At 41.1% G+C, this 18877-nt stretch overlaps 1 protein-coding gene across 1 annotated transcript; it reads left to right on the top strand.

The window, feature by feature from the left end:
• Window positions 1-97: 97 nt before the first annotated feature.
• Window positions 98-1102, top strand: LOC114563667 (uncharacterized). Its single transcript, XM_028590464.1, has one exon. The coding sequence runs from the start codon at window positions 98-100 to the stop codon at window positions 1100-1102; it is 1005 nt and encodes a 334-aa protein (XP_028446265.1).
• Window positions 1103-18877: the final 17775 nt, after the last annotated feature.

Raw genomic sequence — 18877 nt, 5'->3', positions numbered from 1 at the left:
AGTGTAAGGCTCATGAGACCTGAAGACACACAGAGGCACAACTTTCCTTTGATAATTTGATTTTTCTAAACCAGCAATGGGACGTCAATACATTGATATGGGTGAGCAGGCCTTCATATTAATAAATGGTCCTCTCATCTTCTTTAACCTCACTGTGAATATCTTCTATGCGTGTTCCTTGATCTTCCCACCGTGCAACACACAACGACTCAAGCAGCCTTTAAAGGTGCTGCTGGGATTTCTTGTCTCATGCTCAATTATGTATTGTGTTTCTTTGGCTTCACTGCTTTGTGTGTTAAAGGAAGAAACCAGTTTAGAAATGTTTCTTGTGCCATTGATAATTGTGAGGCTCTATGTGACTTATAGCATGACGTGTTCGGTTTTGCTCAACTTCTACTACTACATCCAGATTGTCCCTATACAGCGAGCTCTTCTGATCTGGGTAAAAAGGAACATCAAGTCTGTCATGTACATGATTTTGCTTTTTAACGGGACCTTTATTTTGTTCTGTTGTGCCGTTTTTACTGCAGGTGAACTATTTCAAAGCAGTGGGCTCACTAATATCAGCAATACATGGACTGAATATCAGATTGATGGACTGTACTTCACATACCAAGTTTGTTTCTTCAGCATCAACGTGTATATCTTCTTATGTCTGTGTATATGTATGGTTTCTAGCTTTTCCACGGCCCACTACCTGCATCAACACATAAAACGTGTGGCACAGCCTGGCGGCTTCTTCTCCACTCCGAGAATTCAAAGTCAGCTGAGAGTCACTGTCACTGGGATCTCTCAAGGAGTGCTGTACTTCCTCTATGCCACCTTCTATTTCTTTGATTCGTTCACCACCCTGTATACCTTGAGCTTTTACTTTAGTGCTTGGTTCTCCTTCATGTTCACCTCGCTGTACACGTTTGGCACCACGGTCAACTTGGCCATTGGTCAGGTTATATTCAGGCAAAGGGCAGTCGATGTCTGGAAGGCACTCAAAGCACTGTGTGGCGTTGGCATGGTAACACGTGATATGAAAATGAACCCCAGCCGGTTGACAGCAGGTGAAATGGCTAATACTGCAACTGTTGATGTCCAAATGTCAGTGTGATTATTATTATTGGGCGTGTGATGTGGTAGTGTTGCTTGTAATCATTTATCTACAGTGTGAGGTTTAATTTTATGAATGTATAGATTTAAATATAATGTAAACGTTTTAGTCCAGTGGGTTGTTCTGGCAAAACACTGCCAGAAGCAGTTCACTTCATGCTGGGACAAACAGCAGATAATGTGCACATGTAATGACTGAAATCAATAGAAACCAGAAAGTGCTGTAATAACGGTGTGTAAACACACACACAAAGTGGCTGTTTGTGTAACCACATCATTAAAGGAGCACTCCACTGATTTTACACAGCAAGTTCAGTTTACTCTTCATAAGGGGAACTACTCAGTCTGTGAACACTCTTATATAATGACTTTTGTGGCTTTAAAAGAAGCTTTCCAAAGTTTGACAAAAATAACCCTCATGACATCACTAGGGTGTCTAGTGAAAGGTCCACATTGAGTTGCAACAGGGGAGGTAGAATCCTGCTTATTTGGATCATCTGAAGGTGAAGTCACGATATCTTGGTTTCTGCTGCTTTGATTCTAACCGTTCCCTTTTTTAAATTCTGTCTCCTGTGACTCTATAAAAGTGCAATACTAAATCCCTGGATTGCCCTTCAAGCAACTGCATTTTGATAACTCAGAAAAGTAGGATTGCAAATAAATGTAAAAATGATCATTAATAGAACATGGAGTAAAAATTACTGACCAATGTGATTTCACAATAATATGCTAATATTTACATGTTCTACTTTGCATGTGATGCAAACACCTCAGATTAGCTACATTACTCAGAGTTGGAGTACCTCACAAGTTTTGTCTGTAAGAATATGAAGATGGATGAAAAGGGGTTCTGTGCGCGTCTCCCAGCAATGTGAATGTGCATCTGACTCAGGTGCTTCTCAGAACAAGGACAGCGGACATCAGAGTGAAATAAGGACTGGAAAACACTGATTGATCTGCAGACCAACATTTTGTCACTACTGTCTTCATTAGAGTCAAAAATGAAAATGGACTTTCTAACCTAACCTAACAGAGCCTGTTATTATTTTCCACATTGAAGCTTCTTCTGGGGTCCTTGATTTGCTGTACAAAAATTGTACCTGATGTCAGCTATTTGACTACTAGTATGGGCTACTCTGTTTGGCTGAAGCTCTTTTACTACACCCAGATTGTACCTGCAGATAGCTCTGTTCATCTTGATTAGGAATATCAAATCCATTTATAAATTTAAAGATGTTACCTTCATGATCTGTTGGAAATATTGCAATGTAAGAGGTATGCATCTTGTAAGCATGTATTACATGTCTGATACATATTTCCCCCTTATTTTGTGTAGTCTCACTGTGTAGATGCTGCAACTTTCTTTCTGATGGATGTTATAAAAATGTCAACATTTTAAACCTAAATCATTGTGCTCGGAAAAACAAACTTTGTAAACACAATCACAAATAATCACGTTGTAAACAATGCATCAATACATGGAGTTATACATGGCATAATGTCCGTATTTCTTTTTCTTGGCAATTTCACAGTAATGTGCTTTATTTAAATGTTCTGATTTGCATGAGATGCAAATGCCTCAGATTTGTTACATTGCATAGGGTTGGACAGCCTACTGGTTTTATTTGTAAGCTCACTACAAGGAAAGAAGACATCAAAATGGAAACAGCAAACAGATTAAAGATGAACTATTTTACATGTGTCTTAATTAATGGGCCTCTTGTTGTTCTCAACATCATGGCTAATGCATTTTACATGTTTTGCGTGGTCTGTCCACTTCACGGAGAAAGGATCAAGCTACCTCTGAAGCTTCTCCTGGGGACCTTGATGTGCTGTACAATCATTTACCTGATGTCAGTTTTCTTGATGGTCTTTCCTGAACTACAAGCTGAAGGCATTAAAGTCACTCAAATCTCATATGCGGTGGCACTCAGCTCCTCTGTTGGGCTGAACTTCTCCCACTACACCCAGATTGTACCTGCACAGAGAGCTCTCTTCATCCACTACAGCTGATTTGCAAAGATCGCAGCCAAACATCAAGAATGATGAAAATATATTTCTGTCAACGATTTTGCCCTTCCATGCTGGCAGAGGTCAAACGCTCTACAATGATACCTTCATGACCTGCCGGAAATATTGCAATCCAGATTAAACACACATGAACAATCTACCAAATGTATGAAAAAAAGCATTGTTAAATACAAGTTGCTGAATTGTGGCAAACCTTTTGAAGAACAAGTGGCAAAGGTATGCATCTTACTGTTTTATATTCATATTTGTCGTTTTGTATAAGTGGCACAGCTGTATGCTTTCTTTTGCAATTCTTGTTTAACATTTAGTGGTCAAGCTTATTACTTTTCATCCTTAAAATGTATCTAACATTAATTACATGTTTGCTCTGTATTTTTCCTCCTCATTCTTTGTAACTGAAATGATTTCAGTACTGCTGTTGCATACTTAATACAACTAAGACTAAAAAAAACTGATATTTTAGTAGTCTACATATTGTTTTATTTTTTTTTGTTATCCTTTTCACATCTGTCTACAGTTGTGCCAAAGCCACTTGGACAGTAACAGCATACAGTAACAACAGTTACAGTAGGCAACTGAGCTGTTAATTAAACTGTTTGGGAAACTGAATTTAAGTTTAAGTTGTTGCTATCCCATGGAAGCACTTTGCGTTCATCCGAAAAAAAAGAAAAAGAAAAAAAGAAATGGACTTTATGTAGTAATTGTCACTTGGTAATATTATTACAAGATATAAAACACAATCAGAGAAAACAGAGAAAAGATCTCACAAGTGCAATGTATCTTGTAATTATGATGACTCGTCATTATGAGAAAATCTAACTTCAATTTAACTAAAACTTACATAATTACGATGTCCAGATTTTGTAAATATGAAAATACTTGTTGTGTAGTTATGAGATAATTGTCATGTAATTATGAAATAAGATTTCATATTTATAAGATCGTTTGCCATAATTAAAGTATTGTTGGGTATTAGATGCTAAGTTAAAAATGATAAGATAATCAAGTGATAAATTCTGAGATTTTTTGGGGGGGTGAATGCAGTGCACTTCACACCTACATATCCAATCAATTAGGAAAAGTACGGTATCTCGACCACAAACTTGGCTCCTTCAGGTACAATCAAACCTTAACGTTACTTCCAAATGTAACGCAAATTAATTTTTGAGTTTACGGAAAAAAATAGTAGCCTTGGGGAAGTGGAAGCGTTTTTTTTTACTCTGTGTGCTCCTAAGTCTGAGCTACTGAAGAGGTCGTGAAGGCATCATGAGTCTGGTCCAGCCCCTCCTCGTTCAGCTGTGTTTAGTCCTCTCTCAGCAGTTGATGAGAGAAGGAGGCGCAGGGTCAGGATCTCTCGATATTCTGGGCAGAATAAAAGTCACCGTTGGACAGCCAGTTGGATTGCCAGATAAACCAGGCAGATTCAATTTTCTGGATCGGGAAAGAAAATAAGAAAAAGAGAAAGATTTAACGTCACATTCAGCCGTACGTTAACGTTACTGGAATAAACGATGTTAAGTCAACGGTTTTTCTCCTGTTCAGGTGAGGAAATCAACGTTAATGTTAACGTTATAAAAAATATTGTATGGAGTGTCAACGTTAACGTCCGTTATTGGACTCGGTTTAGCTAGCTTAGCTCTTGTATTTAACACTGTTTAAGTGACTGTTAATGTCATGTCGTTGTTAGTTTAAACTAACGTTTAACCTGTTGTGGAAACTTAGCTAGCTATACCCGATCGTTTCACACCAACGTTTCTTCCATATCCATTTTCCTGTATAGCTCTTTAACTTAATTGTTAACAAGTCGGGAATCTGCGTTAAAACAACAGAGCTTCTAACTAACGTTAGTTAACATCATCCGTTAGTAAGGTAAGCGCTATGAAAACAGAGGGAATCCACTACGGTTAACCCAAATAAACTGTGCAGCAGGAACACAATGAGGAATTCCCAATATATTCCCAATTGTTGCGTGTCATTATCAAAAATATGTACCCGATAAACAGTGGCGCCCCCAGAACTTTTTAATAGGGGTGGCTAAATGGGACCACTGAAAATGTTGGGGTGGCACACCAAAACCAAAAGCCATTACTGAATTTCAGAAATTCTATTATCACATTGGTGAGTAATGTTGTTTATAGACCAACGTTAGTTGAAAACTAGGCTATGTCAGTATGAGAGTCAAGGAATTGCATACTTTGGTGTCTCATTTTACAGTTCACAGCGATAGAATCAGGGTCACCCCTTTGGTGGTCACTGCTGATTAGGGCTGTCCTGAATACCATTTTGGGGGCTTCGAAGCTTTGGTGAGAAATATTCCAGTATATTTGAAGCGTGGGTGGGGTAATGATTTGAAATGACACCGACGTGTCTCACGTAGAGCTGGGCGACATGGAGAAAATCAAATATCACTATATTTTTGACCAAATAACTTGATATTGATATTGTAGGCTCGGCAATTGGTGCTTTCACAAAATATTCACAAAATGAGATTTTTGATAAATAATCATCAGCTATGTTGATAAAATAACTATGTGGATAAAGGCAAATAATAGAACACAGCTAGAACAGTCTGGTGTGTTCAGAAACGTCACTCTACTGTAATGCAGCCTTTAAAACCAGGAAAAGACAACACTTGTGTCCTATCAGGATATTACGATATCCCAAATTTAAGACGATCTCTAGCCTCTTAATATCGATATAATATTTATATGTTGCTCAGCCCTAGTCTCACATCATCTGGCTAAATTGTGCAGGCGGGTGAGTGAGGAGCTACCATGGCAACGGTTGAAGCTTCCAAGCATTTGGGTCAGCCCTACTGCCGATAAAGGGTGAACAGGGCGCAGAAAGGACTGTTAAACGTGATTTATGGTTCTGCGGAGGCTCCACGCAGAGCAGTCGCCATAGCCTACGTTAGTGGCCTAAAGTTTATACTTGTGCATTGGTGTGTACGTCGACTTCATTAAGAGAATAGCAGGCGTGTGCGTGTGCGTGTGCGTGTGCGTGTGCGTGTGTGTGTGCGTGTGTGTGTGTAGGGAGTGTGTGGTGGAGCAAGTGAGAGAGTGACGGCGATTAGCCTCGGAGCGAGTACTGACTCTAGAGTCATAGTGTCTCAAAGTGTCTCCCCTGTGCTTTCGGACCACGGTGGGAAATCTGCAGCGTTAAAGTTAACCCTTTCTTTGATTTTGTGTTGTTTATGGAGAAGGAGAACCTGGAAATGAGCCGGGGGAGGGGAAGTGACGCTTCCAAGCCACGGCCAAGCGACCTGCATCGCCACGACGTGTAGTTAAATTTTTCGAGAGGTGCGCGTCAGGGTCCGTGTCTTCGCGGCGTAGATTTAACGCAGAAGCATAAATCACGCTTTAGGCCTAACATTAATTCACTAGTTCTCACAACAAGGCTTCCAGATAGACCTGTTAACCATGAAACGCTTCAACGTTAGTTGACGTTAATGTGCAGTTTTTTTTGGCTACAGTTAAAGTTGCCAATTTTTCCCATCAGTGTTAAATCATTATAGTGTCTCTCCAGTGGGTATCAATCTTACTCCACCACTTTTTATGGTCTCAGTATTCAGTATTGCTAGCTAGACAAACATTATTTGGCACATCTGTTTAGAATTATGCTTACATTACATTACATTCTGGTAGGATTGCAGTTTAATTTTTTAGGGCTTATTTAGCATCAGAAGGGGAAATGAGCTATTAATGTGTTTTTCTTACTGTCAGGTGATTTAAGGTGCAGTCTGTGAACTTTGCTACCTTGGCTACCTAGACCATCAGTGGTATGGCCCCAGCACTGACTAAAATCCTGAAAGATGGCCATGGGATTCACCTGTCCTCGCCTCCTGCCTCTGTCAGAATGGACTCAGATGGGAGAGCCGTGTGTAGTACTGAGCTGGAGTCTCAGATGAGGTCAACAGATGATGGTGACATCCAGAAGATGTGGCTGAACCTTTCCCTGTTTCCCTCTCTGGACTCCTGTCTCCCCGTTAGCCCCCTGGACGTCCCTGCCAACCCGGTGCTTTCCCCATGTCTGCAGGCGTCTGCCAGCCAGTTTGAAACGCTGCTCTTCCCCAGCCCTGCTTCCCTCCTCAGCCTCCTTTCCTTCAATAAAGGCCTGAGAGATTCTCATCAGGTGGCCTGCGTCTTCCCAGGTGTACCAGACATGTTTTTAGTCCCCGAGCACAATAGCCAAGAGGCTTGTCTGCTGCATGGATGCAATGCTACACCTGAATGTGGGACAGATGGTGGTGATGTGTATCACTCCTCTCATATCCTTAGCAGTGTTCCTCCTTCATATTCCTACGGGGAGATCAACTCCCTGGGCTGCACTCCCTTCTTTGCACCCCCACCTGCACAGACACAGGGGAAAGTGGCTGGAATGGGCTGTCCTCCTCCATCTTCAGTGCAGCCTTGCAGTGGCAGGGTGAACTCTAACCAGCTGGCATTCAGAGCTGTGCTGGATGCGGCTGTGAAGGAGCAGCTCTCCAGGCAGACAGGGCTGCAGAGCCGGGCTCAGAGGCTGCAGAGGAGACTGCAAGCCCTACTAGGAGAACACGCTTTGCTACACTGCAACCATCAGCTGGAGGGACTGGAAAGGCAGTGTCAAATCGGTGGTTTGCCTCCGGACAGCCTGGACTCCATACATTCTCGTATGCCACCTCGGCAAGTGGGAGGTAATTGTTCTTGGCCGGAGTCGTCCACAGACTCGTCTGCCTTCACAGAGCTCCGAGAGTTCAACCGCTCCAGCCAGGCGGTGCTGAGAGGCCTGCAGGAAGCTTTGGACTCAGAGGCCACGGCCAGCAGCAGCTCAGAGGAGGAGCAAGAGGAGGCTAAGATCCACAGCAAAACCAAGACTTCACCTGTGTGAGTATCCAGCAGCTGGAAGTAGTATATGTAGCTGAATATGTCCTGTAAAACTAAGCACATTAATCAAAAAGACTACAATTATAAAGCCCTGAAGGTGTCTTATATGACTAGCAAATTAAGTGAGACCAGTTTCCTTGTCTCTTAAGTCGTGGGCTGCCTTAGAACCAAGGTCTTTTTCTCATTGTGAACGTTGTGTGTTTCTAAGAGCCACAGTGTGTAGCATATGTGTCACAGCTGGTTATTCCAGCTAAATAAACAAGCTACCAAGGAGAGACTTTAGAAATCCCCTCAACCACGTATACATTTTGCTTATCAGGTTGAGTGAGGTGAGTCATATGACTTCACAGTGTCAGATATGGATGTTGCCAGCCAGTGTTGAAGAAAACAATCCGAAACCATTTCACAAACGGCACTGTACTCTCACTGCTGAAAGGTTTGTTATGCTTTCCTGGGATTTGGTTGCCAGAACCCAGCTGTGGTTCACGCTGGAGCCGTTGGCCTTGTTTAAATTCCAAGTTAGGCTACACAGAGTTGGATTCTCACTCTAGGCAACCTTTTAAGTTCAGGACAATGAAGACAGCGGAACACAGCAAGAGGGAACTATAGTTTAAGTTCTTACTAGTTTACAGTGTGGTTGTCATAAGCGCAACTTTTGTCCTCCCATCTATGGAGAGTGTGATGCCATTTTTTAGCCATGCACACACACACACACACACACACACACACACACACACACACACACACACACACACACATTCTTTTTCTATGCTGCAGTCATAACACATTCAACAGACAAGCCAGCTCTCTTTACCCACGGGCTAGGAAATAAACATTGCCATGCCAGCAAGCCTGTAACATGCCAGCCATTCTGTGCCACAGTGCTCCTCCTAGTTCTAGTGAAAATATTTATGAAGTGTGTGTCTGTGTGTGTGTGTGTGTGGTTTGGATGGGCGGTGCTGCTGTACTTGTGGCCTTGCTTAAAGGGAGTTATATCGTCATAGGCAAGGAAAAAACGATGGAAGTTCTGTAAGGAGTCAGCATACACCATGATTGGCGCAAAATGCAATGATCAATAAACCAAGTGCAAACATAACAAATCCAAGTCACTTAGTCATGTTAAGCACTTTATGTTCAGCAGCTGCTGAAAAAAACATGTTTTCATAAAACCATGACTTTATTAATTAAAGGAAGTAAAGGACTTACAGTATAATAAAGTCTGTAACGGACTATAAGTTGTCATTTTTCTGGTAAATTAATCAGCTACAAACCTTTCTGTTTTTTTTTTTTTTACTACATGAGCCATGAGAAATGTGGGGACATCAGTGTTAGGACAGGAGGGATAGTGTCTTGGTCTTGGCTTTAGTCCAGTTAGACCTTTCTTTTTGGACTCAAGTCATGTCTGGTTTAAATGCAGTACCATTTATTTCTTCAGTTAGGCTAGATGTAGTTGTTCTTCAACCCTTTTGTTTCTTTCCTGAATCAGTGAAACAAAAACAGGAGCGTTTTTTTTGGGGGGGAATTGGACATGTTTATTAGCAATGAGAACAGGAATGAGTTGTGTGTGTCTTTTTATTTGGCCGGCTTTAGTCATCTTGGAATCGCCAGCTTGCCTTTTGTACAAGTCTGCTGAACAATGCTCTGTGGATCGTCAGTAAACCTCCCCTGGGGAGTTTTTATGGCAGGTTCCTCCTTGAAGAGGATATCTCATTGCTGGAGACGCAACAGGTCATTGTCCTCCTTCAAAACGTGTGGAAATTGTTGGCCTTTAACATTCGAAGTACGAACTTGTAAAGCAGTGACATGGTCTGACTTCATTTTGAAACCAAACGCCACTGGCAGCAGACCTTCACACCTCCCAGCTGTTGCTCATTTTCAGCTTTCAGTATGTTTGTAATTTTTGTGAAAGGCTACGTGTTGGAAAGTTTAAGTGCAGGACACACCCAAAAGCCCTAATGTCTCTGCAGGAGCCAAGAAACACTATCCAAATAGGAGAATTCATAAACCCACAGCAACTTGCTGGGGCTGGCCTTTTATTCAACCAAGACTTGGCTGTGAAAACTCATACTTTCTCACTGTGGAGGGTAGCCAGTGGATTGCTAGACCCCAAATGTTATTCAGCAATGTTAATATCTCCATGAAAAACATGTAGGCTATGTAAATATGTATGGCTACTTGAACACTTACAGGTATAAAGCAACCAAAAAACACATGTGGAATAAATATCATGTTCTAGCCACTTTTTCTTAGTTCACCTTATGGCCTACCTTTCCTCTCCTGTCCTCTCCCACTGACTCGCCTACTGCTTGTTTAATATTCCAGGTATATTCTCATTATACAACTGAAAAGAGCTGCAGGGCAGCCGAGTCTGGCCATTGTCTGTACAGGAAAGAGAGATCCTACTCCTTAAGCAGTCGTTAAACAAGGCTTTGTTTTCATTTGCAGCGTTCTGCTACAAACTGTGTGTAGCCTAATTGTGATCAGGCAAGCAAACAACATTTTGGGTAACACACTAATATTAACTACCTCATAATACCAATCGGTATTATCAACTCCTCTGTGTGTAGCTGCTTGCTGACTGGCCTAACCTTTCTCCGTCCTGCAGCCGAGTGTTTGAAGTAGGGGGAGTCCCTCCTTGTTCTAGCCAAGGTCCAAGAGCACTGCCATAGCAACTACAACTATTGTCCTTCTGGAGCCAGCCAACCACATACACATAGACACAGAAGATAAATGCTAACTGAACAGGCTAGTGCCTTGAAAACATACTATAGATACATTTTATTTTTTGGCCCAGATAAGCTTTTGTGCCCCCCCTCCATGCTGTTAGGATGCTTAACAATTTACACGCTGCATTGCAACATGCTTGGTGTAAAATAGGTCGTAAGATGACAGTGCACCAGTTCAAATGTGTGAATTGACAAATTGGTTTGGACTGTCAGTGCTCTCTTTGTGTTTCTCTGTCCTCCTTCCTTCTTTGTAAACTTTTCCCTCTGGTGACACAAATGTCCTGCTAACGACTTTCATATGCTAACCTCTTCATGCACTTCCAGTTAATGGCCATACTGGAGGTTTTGACTGCATTTAATATCTTGACATTTTTCTGCCTTTGTGGCCAAATTCCAACGCATTTTGAATGATCTGATTGTGAGGTCGTATCAGGATCTAAAGCTTTTGACACAAATGAATAGAATACTATAAAAGCACCACATGAGTTTTTAAGTGTCCTTCTCTGCCATCCTTCATCACCCTGCCCCTCCGCCAGCAGCAGCAGCAGCAGCAGTAGCTGTGAGAGGCGTTGGCTGGAAGAGAGAGCGGAGCTGGGCAGCAGATGGAGCTGGTTGCAGCTTCGTCTGGCCGAGCTGGAGGGAAGGACACAAGAACTGGCGGAGCTCCACGAGCACATCCGCTCCACCAAGGTAAGACAAAAGTCCTCTGTATCCAGCTCAGGGGCTCTTAGTCAGGCCTTGATACAATTCAGTTTTGTGTGAAGAGAATGTTAGCCAGCTTTTGCCGTCTTATTGCGACAAATGAATAGCACTTTAGCTTAAGTATTTTATAGAAAGGTGAGCTACTGTAGTCACATTTTAAAGCTGCCTTAAGCAATGCAAACAACGTTTGATGAACTGCTATCACTATGAAAGGTTAAATATGTATCAATAGTCCTTATGGTCATTTTTCAAAGAGAATGCCCTGTGGTAATAATTGTATAATCAATGTATGATGCGAGGCAGAGTGTACAATTAAATACTTGAAAATATGTTGTCTTTCTACTTTTAAATAATTATCATTGTGACTAATGTGTTGAAATGTCCTAAAATCAAACTCTGTGTGTGTGTGTGTGTGTGTGTGTGTGTGTGTGTGTGTGTGTGTGTGTGTGTGTGTGTGTGTGTCTGTGTGTGTCTGTGTGTGTCTGTGTGTGTCTGTGTGTGTCTGTGTGTGTCTGTGTGTGTCTGTGTGTGTGTGTGTGTGTGTGTGTGTGTGTGTGTGTGTGTGTGTGTGTGTTTTTTTAGGGCGGTGTGGTGCTTGCAAAGTCCCAGCCACTGACAGACCGACAGATTCAGCAGACCCTGCTGAGAGAAATGGAAGGGCTATCCTGCACAGCCTCAGATGCGGACACTGAACCTTGCAGCCCCACACGCCTTCTGCACAACATAGAGAGACAGGTATAGTGAACTACAACTAAATACACTCAGTCACGAGGAGAATATCCTTTTAAATCTGTTAAAGCTTATCAGTCTGTTGTGTAGAAAAGCACAGGAGGTTATGTATTTGTAATGTCTGTGTATAGATAGATAGATAGATAGATAGATAGATAGATAGATAGATAGATAGATAGATAGATATTTTAAACTAATTCATTATAGTATGCATGCTGCTTGACCTTTTGGAATGCATGCATTCCTGCTGCTTTATGAAGCCTACAGGTATTTAATATACTCAAAGGGAGTGTGAGCTGATATGCTGAGAATCGTATGTTAATCTTATCTAAGACTTGTGCAGTCTTAATGGTATAAAAAGTTGTACTTAGATGTGCATTTGAATCTGTTCAAATTTAAAAAAAGAATATTAAACATTTGACATGAAATGAAATTACACTAAAGCATTTTTGTGATTTCAGGGAACAGTGTCCCCCAGCTAAAACTGGTCGGAGCAGGGCAATACTCACGTACTGTACAATTTAAAGCTTTAGCGTGTAACTTTTTGATATTAATGAACGTCCGTTACATTCAAGCCATCGCCAAATGAGTTGCTATAAAGCTATTTAAGACTATGAGCTCCACACAACTCTGTCTGTATTTCTCAGTATGGCTATGTTCAGTCGTCCGCCGAAGATAATGACCTCTTCTGAAGACTCCATCAGGGTTTTTTAATCCTCCGTGTCCTCCTTGGCTTTTAGCAACTGTGTGGAGGAGGGGGGGTGGGGGCGCATTATCACGGAAGGCTTGTATCATGTGGACGCACCAACAGTGTTTTTATTTGGCCAGAAAAGTGCAAAATAAATTCTTTGGATGTTAAAGCACGTTTGTGTTATGCTTTTTGATGTCTACTGGGCAGCAGTAGGCATGTTTGAGCCACATCAAGCTTTGTAGTGAAGCAACCGAATGATTCTTAAATCATCAATAATCAATAGAAAAATAAGGCCCAGGTAAAAAAATTTTAAATAAATAACCAGAATAATCCTTTAGTACTGCACCAGGGAAATGTGGAACTTATAGCACGAATAGCACATAAATACCTGAATTAAATGAGGATTTTCTTTGTGAATCATGTGTACTGTGATCTTGTCAAACGTCACACAGCATACTCACAATGTTTATCAGTCTGATCAATCCATCATCACTTATAGCAAACAATATCCAGGGGCCAAGAGAGTCTAAACACTGTATGTACATTGAATGGAGTGCTTATTTACTCACTCACTGCTGCTAAAGAGATGCATTGTTTTTCACCCTAAAGTTTAATTTACCACTTATAAAAAGCATTATATGGATGATGTCTTCATTGCAGAGTGCTCAGCTCAGCCAGATTGTCAACAGTCTGATGCTTCCTCTGAGCTTTTCACCGCCATCTAAACAACCACACACCTGGAAAGGCAAGAGAGCCTTCACAAGGTAGAAAACACACACACACACACACACACACACACACACACACACACACACACACACACACACACACACACACACACACACACACACACACACACACACACACACACACACACACACACAATCTAAAATCTAATAATGTAACTTAATGAGCATGGCAATGCAAAGGTTTGTCACACCTACAGTACAATGAGATATTCACTATAGCTGTTTTTGCAATAACGTAAAGAACACATGTAATATAAAATACAATACAGAGAAACTTGTACCGATAGAGGTTTGCCCATTGTCAAGTTTAGGCTAAAGGCTATGCTTATCAAGGCTGAAAGCATGCTCCCGGTCTGTGAAATAAGCAGTAATACAGCCTGGTCGGTCCCCACCATCTGGCCTGACTTGAATCATCCCTTCATGTCTTTCCTTCCTGCTGCCTTTTTAACTCTCTTTGTCTGGCTCGGAAGATAAAAGTCAGGTGATAAAAAAACTTTTTGCTTGTTAATGCATGTAACAAGGTATTGTTTGTTTCTGGTTGCTAGAGGAAATCATAAACCAACAACACATTAGCAAAAACTTGCTTTTTGAGTGCTTGTGATCCTAGCATGAATCATATCCCTGACATTTCCATGACCTCGTCCCTGCAGTAGTCAGAAAGGAGACTGTGTTTTTGTGCCTGGGAGCTCTAAGAGAAGGAGACTGGGTACCAGGAGGCTCTTCAAAGCTGATGTGTCATGCGTGTGTGCCCGGACCCGACCACTGGTCACCTACCACAAGCCTAAACTGTTCACTTTCAACACCTGCAACCCCAGCAGTTCACAGGTAGGCACACGTGCAGTCTCCCCCATTTCTCAGCCTGTCCATCTGAACCATTTACATTCACAACTGCCAAAGCACACATGCACGTTCTCTGTGACATGACTCAGGCCGTGGACACATTTCTCAATATTTGTCTTCCCGTAATTGGAATACAGTAGCTGAAGGGCACCTGTACACATCCCTGTCAACAATGGAAGTCTGTCCCTGAAGATGCTATGTCTTTATTTCTGGGATTAGTTTCTGTTTTAATTACAATGTGTACAGTTAGTATTATTATTCATTTACTCCATATTGCTTATTCTTTTTTTAAAACCGCTCTGCGCTTCTGAAACAAATCAATTTCCCCACAGGGATACATTAGTGTCTATTCATTAGTGCCACCCATGTCCCTGCGCAGTATAAGCGGGTGTAGATAATGGATGGATGCCAAAATACATTAATGCATTTGCAATTCCCCCCCGCCCTCCCCCCCCCGTCAGCTCTATACTTAATTAGTGTATTGCTGCCCAAATACATATTTATACACTTATTACAATGCACCACTTATAAATCCCAGTTGTAGGCTGGCTGATTGTAGACGTGTGTCAATGTGTAGAAGTTGTAAAACATATGCATTCATTTATTTAATTTGAATGTCGCTTCCATGCAATCACCCTAAGTCGGCCTTTAGTGTTGGAATATCACTGAAATAGTTCCTCAAATTAAACAGTCTGTTTGAAACAGCCCACCTGCTCTTAATTAAGCAATAATATCCCTTGGATTTGCTTCAAATGAACAAGTGCATGTAATTGTTTAAAGCTGGCGCCTTTATTTAGCCAGGGGACATTGCTGTGTTCTTGCCAGGTTAAGTGTCACGTAGTTGGCAATGCCATGCTTAGCTTCACGCATTTCTAGTAATAGGAACTCTTGCACTAACATTGTACAATTTTATCCAATATCACATACACAATACTTTCATTTCAGTTTTGTGTTCATTTTTTTGTGATGTTTTTATGTAAAGGTGCACTAATAAATATGTTATGGTAATGGCTCAAATGACTTGGTGTAATGTACAAGGGGTTGCTCTTTGTGACGCGCCTCTAGCTGGTGCAGTTGATGGAGAGCTAAAAGGAGAGTGAACTATTTGTCGGGTGGCCAGAAAAAAACAACTTCAAATGAATGGCTATGTTGGTCTGTTGGATGTGTAAATAATTAACTGATTGCTCACTTGTTTGCCATTAAGACTTGCTCAGGTGCCCCCAAGGGACAAAAAGAAATCATTAATGCAGCTTTAATATGGTATGTTGGAATCTTTTAAGCCAGTTTGAACAGGCGGTGACAAGTTGACCTGTCTATAGGTAGGTTCTTGTGTACGTTAGGTTGTGTTCCAGTTTTGACCGACATTTAAAAACATAATTTTGACTATTAGTTTGAACTTAATGTTGTTGTGACTGAGATGTTTAGAGAGGACTTTGAATCAATGGTGCCTATGATAGAAACATAAGGTGTGGGCCTCATGTTCTAATCCTCTTCAGCTCATATACAAACATTTAAACCAGATCACTTCTCATGTAAAAGTCCAACATTTTGGAATGTTAACATACCATTACCTAGTTTTCCTTAGAGCCCAGAGCGATTGTAGCTGTTATAATAAGAAGCAGCACCAAGCTGCAACCAACAAAACACAAAGAGAAATCCAAGTTAATACTGTAGTTAAAGAAACTGTGTCCGGACTGACTTATACCTCATTAACTATGCTCTCGTTTACTATCATGTCAGAATTAATTTCCTCTCTGTTTTCTCTTTCTTGTGCTTCAGGACTCTGGGAAGTCCACATCCACCCTATCCTCTTCTCGCTCAGCATCTTCCTGTTCATGTTGTTCATCTTGTGATCCTGTAGTCCTGTGCCCTGATCCAGACTGCAGCTCCAGTAGGGCCCTGTCCTCCAGGACCCCCGGCTCCACACCGCATCCTGTGTTATCTTTTTCATTTGGTAGGAGCCACAATAACATAGTTACATAATATTTGCCAGTGGGAAAAAGCCTATACAATCTTAAACATTATAGGAGGATGAGGAAACTTGAGTAAGCTAAGCAATGTTTTACTTTTGAAAGACATTTGTAATGTTGATTTATTTACTTTTTTATAAAAGGTGTAGTTCACAAGAGCAATTTCTTGTTTTCATATTTGACTTGTTACAGTATGTTGTCTGAGGTGCAACACATGCCGGCCATGTTGGGTAATTTGCCAGTTGATGTTTGTAGCACACCGGGTGTGACACACAGAAGTAGACTAGAACAGTGGTGTATGCTGATGTCTTGTGTTGAATCAGGATGCTGCGGTGTGTGGGAATGCATAGAAAACAATGGATGTGGGTGCTTTGATGCGCGCCATACATTGCCAGTGTGTTGCCTGCTTGCATTTAGAGATGTGCTGAGTTATTGATCATAACAGTGTTAGATTGCTCAAACTGTTTTGACTGCATACTTAAAATTGTGTCATCTTTTTTTTCAGACACTCCTCTGTCCCACCACTTAAACAGGGTCCTGGCCAGAGAAGACTGGTCCCAAAGGCCTTTGGTTTTAAATGTCCAACCATCTAGTCTAACACACAGCAGACACAGCTCCACACCACTGCACAACAGTAAGATCCTGCCCTTTACCAGTATTGATTACAAAGCCTGCACTGTTCTAGAGGGCTGGGTATCGTTCAAAACCTTTCGATAACGGTACCAATACCGTGACTTGGATACCGGTTCCTAAACAATCCTTTTTTCGATACCAATTTTATAAAATCCATTATAATAGCGGTGTCAAACTCAGTTTTACTAATGGCCACACTGGAAAATAAGAATCCCATCAAGGGCCAGACATGTTTAGTTTAATGTTTTTATTTAATCGAAAAAGTCAAACATCTTTGACCGTATTACTGCATGTCTCATATACTCTTCTCACTTACAGCTTGGTCGACATAAAGCCCCAAAAAAGTAACTTAGCCATCAAAGAAAAAAGGTTGAAAAAAGCGAGGGGGAAAAAAGTTGGAAAACGCAGCAAAAAAAGGCTGGCAAAAGTTGCAAAAACGTTGAAAAAAAAAGTGCCAGAAACAACAAAAGAATATGAAAGAAACAAAAGAAATGACAACATTACACATAACTGCACACATCTTATTATTTATGTTTCAGCTCCTACTGCGTGAGCCCTGTCTCTGTGCGCAACGTAAAGTTTTTCCTGCATGTCTCTTTGACGTAACGTTAGACAGCCAATCACAGACATTATTAGCCACAGTACAGCACGTTTGCTGTGCCATGTACAGTGACACCTTACCGAGCCTATATGTTAAACTTTAGGTGCTGTAACTCGCTGTGTTGACGTCGTAGTCAACTGATGACAGGAAGGCAGAGGTGCCATTTAAAAGACTGCACCTGCATTCTTGTTGTTGTTGTTGTTGTTCATCTAACAGATCGGAGCCTCGTCGGTTTTTGTTCCAATTATCTTTGTTTTGATGGAGCTGCAATGAAGTCTGTTTTTGAAGTTAGTGGTAATTTAATGTTAATGCAAAGTCAACAGTACTTGCTTTTTTATTAGAAATACTGTAGCTACATTACTGGTGCTGGCGCTTTGGTTCCAATTTGATAAGCCAAAGCAGTGCATGGAATAATGTTATAATTTGTATTTAATTTATTGGTGTTTATTTTTCCATTCAAAGTTATTGTAAAATAATAGAATAGTAGTTATATGATCAAAACATTTACATGTTAATCATTTCAATAACTTCTTTGGTTTACATGGTTTCTAAACAATACGGTATTATGAATAAATATAATAATAACCTGACAGTTTGGTTTGTTTAGACAATTCTCCCATTTAGTTGTAGTGAAAGGAAACAATGCCACTGTGAATAAAATGGCCTCTGTGTCTGCTTGTTAAGTGGTTCCTAGCATGTCAGGTATCTCACTGTGTCTGTATGAGGCTTCCAACTGAGCAGTAGGTGGAAATGAAATCATTTGGCATTTCACCAGTGTCAATATGTGTCATTGTATATTAGTCTAAAGCTAATGACTTATCATTTACTTCTGCACTTACATGCCTCTGGCAGCTCTGGTTTCAGGGCTTTAAGTGGCCCATGGTTCTCCACAGTGTAGATTGCTGATCCGAAACAATCAATGATTGGTTGATTTTACAATGTGTCCCGTTTATCCAGGGACAAAAACAGATGTCCATCTAAAACATCGTGTTTAGTCATTACTGTGAGCAAAGAAGAGAAAACTGAGGGGCAGTCACCTGCCAAAATAATGGGACAAATGGTTAAGGATTAGCTTTTGTACACTTTAACCAAAGCGTAAAATCCCTGAGGGACTGAAGGGCAGATTGGAATGAAAGGAAATTCCTGTGGTGTATTAACTCTGTGTGTGTGTCTGTCTGTGTGTGTGTGTCTTTATAGGTCACAAATACAAGCAGCATGCAAGGCATCATAAAAGCAGAGTTA

Source organism: Perca flavescens, chromosome 11 (genome assembly GCF_004354835.1).
Source record: "Perca flavescens isolate YP-PL-M2 chromosome 11, PFLA_1.0, whole genome shotgun sequence".
Lineage (NCBI taxonomy): Eukaryota > Metazoa > Chordata > Actinopteri > Perciformes > Percidae > Perca > Perca flavescens.
This window is presented reverse-complemented; position numbering and strand designations above follow the sequence as displayed.